This window comes from Camponotus floridanus, unplaced genomic scaffold, assembly GCF_003227725.1.
Source record: "Camponotus floridanus strain SB8 unplaced genomic scaffold, Cflo_v7.5 scaffold87, whole genome shotgun sequence".
Classification (NCBI taxonomy): Eukaryota; Metazoa; Arthropoda; class Insecta; order Hymenoptera; family Formicidae; genus Camponotus; species Camponotus floridanus.
In genome coordinates this window covers 283,653-290,948 of record NW_020229857.1, presented here as the reverse complement: position 1 = coordinate 290,948, position 7,296 = coordinate 283,653, and the positions used below count along the sequence as shown (strand labels likewise).

At 25.9% G+C, this 7,296-nt stretch overlaps 1 protein-coding gene across 1 annotated transcript; it reads left to right on the top strand.

Moving 5' to 3' along the window:
• Window positions 1–859: 859 nt before the first annotated feature.
• Window positions 860–5,543, top strand: LOC105256161 (peptidyl-alpha-hydroxyglycine alpha-amidating lyase 1). The gene is made up of 6 exons (XM_011265864.3): window positions 860–1,336; window positions 1,534–1,705; window positions 1,778–2,395; window positions 2,472–2,891; window positions 2,988–3,191; window positions 4,723–5,543. The coding sequence occupies exons 1-6, from the start codon at window positions 1,235–1,237 to the stop codon at window positions 4,929–4,931; spliced, it is 1,725 nt and encodes a 574-aa protein (XP_011264166.1). The 5' UTR covers window positions 860–1,234; the 3' UTR covers window positions 4,932–5,543.
• Window positions 5,544–7,296: the final 1,753 nt, after the last annotated feature.

The following is a 7,296-nucleotide window of genomic DNA, read 5'->3' as shown; positions in this document are numbered from 1 at the left end:
TATTTCATTATTTTTTAAAATTAGTTTATAAATAAATGTAGATACCTCATATGTATGAATTGTTCAAAAAAATTATATATGAGATATCTACACATATTTAAACTAATTTTAAAAAATAATGGTTAGGTTACATGATTTGTATTTGTATATGGAAAAAAGATAGTTACCATAATTCAATTTTAATTATAACAAAAACAATTGCAATAAAACTTCTATCAAGAACTATGAAGCAAAAATAATTGCAATACTGAAAGTTACATTTCTCTGCGTTTTTGTTGTCAAAGTTGTTGGGTAAGCTAAAACATCAGCGAATAATAATACGAAGAATTGTGAAATATGAATAACAATCTTGTAAAACTCAACAAATGAACTTGTTAAATAATTCAGAGATTTATAGTTTTAATGTTAATTATAATATTTATATAAATTTAGATGATTTATGAAACTTAAAAAATACCGATATAGTCTACTATGTAAAAAAAATCATCTATTCAGAAAATATACAATATATAATATTAAATAACTTTTGAATAAAATAATAAAATATAAATGTTAGAAGATCATAAAGACCATCATACTTTTTGATTATATATGTAATTTTGAATTTATACTTTGATAGAGGAATTTAATTTAAATTTAAACGATATATTTAACGCTAATAAAAATTTTAAAAAATTATAGAAAAAAAGATCTTATATTAAAATGATTTACACAAATATTCCATTAATGAAAAGTGACAGAACAATACAGGTAGCGCCTTTACACGTACACAATATGAAACTGTTCTCAACTTGTACCATCAATCGAAGTTACACAAATTTTAAGAATTCACGCACAAGAGACATATGTCGGTAAAACATGTATCAAAATATTATGGCGTCATGTCTGATGCCACTTGTTGGAAACGTGCGATTTCTCAAGACATTGTTGCAATAATAAATGTGTCCGTAATTAGAAAAATAATAGACATTGTAGATAACAGACATCATTATATAACACATGGTTCTGAGTGATACTGGTTTAATTAAAGAAGCATTACCATATGTGAGCGTAGCAAAGTGTGACATAGACGTGAGACTTCTCGAAGAAATTGACACGATTCATTAGAATACTTGTGATCCCCTAAATGTATCTTCCTTATCGCTTATGTATCTACCGCCGCCGCTATCGATATTTAGGATATTAATGAGATAAATTGGAAATACGGAAGAGCACCTAATGACGGTTTTGCGAAATGATGACAAATCTTCGATATGACACCATCTGTTCAGTTTTAGTTTTATTTTCCATTTTAATACACGTCAAGGCACAACCGCAGGTTATTTCGAATCTTCAGGTAATTATATGAATAAATATTTTACAAGACAAAGAGAAAAAATAATATTTAAGGTTAATTTTATATATATATTTATTATATACTTTCATATATATTCTGAGAGTTCTGCATATAAATTATTAATTTTTTTATGAGAAAAATTATTTTGTGAGATTATATGTAAATATATATATATAAGAAAAAAACTTTATTTACAGCATTTACCTGATATTAAATTTAATTCAAATGAATATTCGGAATATCCTGATAATGAAGATGGAGAATCTCTTGCGCAATTGAATGAGCAACAATATATAAAAGATAATGTATATCTACGAGCTAATAGCCACCTTGATAAAGAGGAATCGACAACAAATATTTTAAACAACAGTATGTATTTATTTATTTGTTGAGAGAAATCCTTTGATTATCTTATTTTATATTTTTACATATTTTTATCAGACATAAAATGGGATGTGCATTGGGCTGCACAATTGAAACTTACTCAAATGTCAGCAGTTTCTATGGATCCATATGGCAATGTTGCTATTTTTCATAGAGGAAACCGTATTTGGGGACCTGACACTTTTGACAATGAAAACAAATTCAATCCAAAGAATGGACCCATAATGCAAAATACAATTATCCTTTTGGATAAGAGTGGGAAGGTAATATTGGAGTTTGGAAAAAACATGTTTTATCTTCCACATGGTTTGACTATTGATCAGTCTGGAAATTATTGGATTACTGATGTGGCGATGCATCAAGTATTCAAGTTTAATGCTCAAGATATAGAAAAGCACATGGAAGAACGTGCACAGTTTAACTCACTAATGACAGGTGTGTCTAGCGATCACACTAGTGCATTATTTGAAAATAGCGTACTAAAGCCATCCATAACTTTGGGAGAGGCTTTTGTGCCTGGTAATGATGAAACAAGATTTTGTAAACCAACTGCTGTTGCTGTACATACTAACGGTGACTTTTTTGTCAGCGATGGATATTGCAACTCTAGGATAATCAAGTTTGATAAGAATGGCAAACGTATCCTACATTGGGGACGACATTGGGGCATTGGAGGTAATAATATAAAATTGATACACTAATAGCAAACAATATTTAATTAAGTTCTAAAATAAATTTTATTTTATTTTAGAGATTGTCTATTCGCAGTTGCCTCCACCAAACGCGTTTCTCGTCCCACATGCTTTAGCACTTGCGATTGAATTGAACTACATTTATGTTGCTGACAGAGAAAATGGCAGAGTATTATGTTTTTTTGCCAACAATGGTACATTTCATAAAGAATACCGGCACCCTGCTATTGGTGCACAAATTTATAGCGTTGCCTATGCTCGAGAAAAATTATATCTAGTCAATGGACTGGATCCATATAATCCAATTAATCCAGTACCAGTAAAAGGTTTTGTGCTTGATATCTATTCTGGAAATCTATTATCAACATTTGCGCCCAAAGGAAACATGGATAAGCCACATGATCTTTATGTGACAGAAGATGGTTCCGAAATATACGTAGTAGAGTTAAATAATCACAAAATTTATAAATTTCTACAAGGTATAATATTATTAAAAATGTTATGAAAATTCATTAAATAAAATTCTTTAAAATCTGTTTCTATCTGCATTTAAATTTATCTTCTTTCTTTTCTAGGTGTAAATGATTCTACGCATGTTGAAGATTCGCAGTCTATTAAACAACATCGATCTAAGATCTTAATACAGCCTGATACTAAGGATGCTGATATTGGAAAGACTAATATGACGAAATTAATTCTAGGTCTTGGCTCAGCAGCCGTTTCTTTTGTTACAATATGTGTCGCGATTGCTGCCATTGTAGCAAGATGCCAAAAAAGAGGTAGAAAAACAAGATATTATGATGAACCAGCAGTTGAATTTTCTAAATTAGTTCAATAGAAAACAAATATTCATTTTATTGTGTCTTTTTTATTGTAGCACTTTCGGTTTTTTTTTTGTATCATATTAATATATGTATTAAATATGCTCTTTCTTCCTATTGCTTATTGAAATATTTAGTAAAAATTAATTGTAAGCTCTTTGTGATATAATATAACAAGAACAAAAGAATGATACTCCGCCCATGTTTGTTTGTAATTGTAACTATATATTTGTTTAAAAATTTCATTTTTATTTATTTATATATATATAAATATATTTGAAAACACCATATGTTTTCATAGCAACACAATTATGTTTATAGGCTTTCATGAAAGCATTTTATAATAGCAAAATTAGGTTGTTCCTATTATTATATATATTAGGCTATATAAGAAATATAAATAAAAAACTTTATATTATATAAATATATAAAAGCCTCTATATAATAATTACTTGTCTTTATAATTATTATATAAAAGCTTTTATATATTTTTTTATAATATAAAGACTTTTATTTATATTTCTTAGCATAATTAGAAAGCATGATATTATGCATTTTATGTATTCATGTATCTGTAAATTTAATTTCTACAATATTTATGTGTGTTCAAAACGTATATTTTCTTTTCTTCATTAGATCTCTATATATTATTATTATTATCCCTATGTATTGTATAAATTATACTACTATTATACTACAGCTTTTAGTTTTGTCTCCCCTTTATTTTCCTTTGTATTTATTTATTGTGTAGCTTATTCATGTACACAGATATATATTTTAATTTCATTAAAAATCATTTCTGTCTGTACTTGTACTTGTTCAAAGCTTCATCATTAATTGCTTATACATAAATGTTGAGACACCAATGCTTGGAGTAAAAAGTAGTGAATACGTTAATAAATCACTTATTTACAAAATATATAAAAAATTAACAATGTATAATAATTTTTTTAAAACTTTTATATAATTGTACATTTTGTATTTTTATCATAATTTAATTATTGAAGCTTTTCTTGCATATATTATTAGAGGAAGTTTACAATTATTAGCTATTATTATTATATTTTCTAATTTCAATCTAGACAATAAATTTTCCTTTCCCACATCGAATTGATAAAAAAAGAAATTCTAATTAATATATCTCTGAATTTTATTTATTCAAAATAATTTGCTCTTAAAATATATATATAACAAATATAATTTATTTAAATATATATTCTATACTTGAAATTTATAAGTCACTTCTTTTTACTCCACGATAAATATCAATTTCAAGAATGTTATATCAGATAAAACAAGGTTATTATGCATGAAAAGAATATAGTTATAAAAATAATCACGTCAATTTCAATCACGCATGAACTTGTGTAACGAACGGCAAATCGCCATTTTTATGACGATCCAAATCATAGCTGTATCTTGGAAAACTTTTCATGCATAAAACTGGAGCAAATGTATATATTTATATTTATACGTTTCGTTTGCACAGGATGTTTACTCACGATGCGAAAAAGGATGCGTTGGGAAGCCGAGAGACGGGAAAATTTCAAACTGTCGAGCCTGTTGGAGAATCGCCGAGGAAGGAACTTCAAGTTCCTGGAAAAGCGGCCCAACACTCGTGACTTCAGCAAATTAAACACGGAACCGGAGACATCGGAAGACGAGCATCCGGAAAACAATCTTGCGAAGGTCATTTAAAGCGATATGCATGTCGAGGCTACTATAAACTACGTGAATAACAGTATTACCGAGAATTGTCGCGCGCAAAAATCGCCCATCACCGTCCGACGTGATGGCGATCCTTCAACTGCGTTTGAATTCTGATTTAGCGCCGATGACATCGCGTCAGCTGCGCGGCCGGTAAGCAAGTAACGTCACTTTACCGACTGTCGAATATATTAGTCAGGATTGTTTGATATTATCAGTCGAGTTAACACGTTAGTTAACACGCGTAACTGCAAAACCACACTATACATTTTGTTTTATAATACGTGTATAAATTATTTTATTACATACACCGACGAAATTTTAATTATATATTAAAGACTATCGATTTTAAATAAGTTTAGTGACTACCAATGCAATCTATCAAGAGTAAATTATGTTAGGTAAGTAATTAAGAAGCATTATCAAACGTTTCAACTGCGCCGAAGATAATACGAGTGTTTGAATTACTCCAATTTTATTATCATGTATACTTTCATATTATTTCAAAAATGTAATAAGCATTGCTATTTTACTCTATTTTCATTTAAGTATGAGAGAAAGCGAAAAATTGTTGAATCCAATGTATTACATTTGTTTAAAAATCTTATTTAATAATTTATAATTAATAGAGGTTATATGATATACATAATTCATAGGCATATTAACATATTAATATTAATATATTAACATATTAGTATTAGACAGATTAATATGTCTATGACATAATCACGCAAATAATACATATATAAAGAAAATTATTACATCAAATTATTATTTTAATATTGATAATAGAAAGATTTACATAAATTTTTTTCAAATACACCAATTCTTGTCATAAAATCAGTCTTTAATAACATCTAGTCGATGATTATATATTGATTGTAATATTGCATTATAATTGATTATATATTGATTGTGTAATTGTATTATAATACATCTAATATTTTGCAAAAGACTTAGTAAAAAAAGGACAAAAGAAGAAAAGAAAAAATGCTATAAGAGCAGATTAAGTTGCATAAATGAAAACTAATATGTGAGTTAAACTATAATAAAATCGCTTCTTTAGATTACTACATTTTTACTAAGTCTCTCAATTGTACCTGATATATATTATATATATATTTATTTATTTATTATATTTTTAAAGTGAGAGAAAAAAAACATTATTGAGTTTAATCGAATATATTGCATTTGTTTAAAAGTCTTATTAAATAATTTATAAATATTTAATAATTTATAATTAAATATATATAATAATTTATAATTAAGACTATATAACATGCACACATACATAAAATCACACAAATAATACAAAAAGAATTAAGAAATATAGAAAAGATTTGCATTATTTAGCAATAATGTTTTTTAAATAACAAATAATTTAAAAAATGATTATTTAATATAGCTATTTAAAATAATAATTTAATAGCTTGAATTATGTATTTTGTAATAATTATAATTTAATAAGATAACTCTTGCATTGTCCAGTATTGCTTTTATTGTATAATGAAAAGCTAATTGGTATCTTGTTATAACTTTATAGAATTGCTTTTGATCCAATTAGAACGAAAGAAATCAAATCTGTTTTTGTTAATTTTTTGCATTAAACTTTTTGGATTGTATTTTACATTGTTAGATGGACAAATATTTAATTTTTCATATTGAAAACTACTTTAACAATTTCTTCTGTAACACACCAGGTTTATGCACATACATATCAAAACAATTTTATATCCATGATATAATTTTTTCAAATAAAGTTTGTCAAAATCTAAAATCTGAAAACAATTTAATTTTTAAAATAAAATTAATAAATTTAATTTATCAATGTTTTTTTTCTAAATAATGAAATTTAAATGCATAATGAAAGTACAACAAGCAGTGAAATAGGAAAAAATAAGTGATTTGTTTTAATGCAAATTCCGATATAGAATATTGAAGTTATATATTTTAATCATTCACATCTTTTTATTAAAACATATTAGATAAATTCATAAACAATCATTTTAAAAAGGTATCATTTTAAATAATTTATTGATTTTATAAGATTACACACACACACATGCCATAATCATTATATTATTTTCATATATTTATATATATCATTTGTATGCATATAACATAAACCATACAGGAAAAAGAAATTACTATTTTTTGAGAAAATAATTTAAAATGTTTTTTAATGCAAGCATCATATATTAGTTACTATAACAATATTAACTTAAATAATATTATTAGAAATTTATTTACACATATTTAAACTTTTCTGTAACAATATAAGAATTAAGAATTAAGAAGTAATAATTTTTTGTACTATTTTCTTGCGTACAACATCCGTATATAAAAAACATGAATA

Coding starts and splice junctions, on each gene's coding strand:
- LOC105256161 (XM_011265864.3), top strand. CDS start 1,235: ATGATGACAAATCTTCGATATGACACCATCTGTTCAGTTTTAGTTTTA. Junction 1,706..1,777: donor AACAAATATTTTAAACAACA/GTATGTATTTAT, acceptor TATTTTTATCAG/ACATAAAATGGGATGTGCAT. Junction 2,396..2,471: donor ACGACATTGGGGCATTGGAG/GTAATAATATAA, acceptor ATTTTATTTTAG/AGATTGTCTATTCGCAGTTG.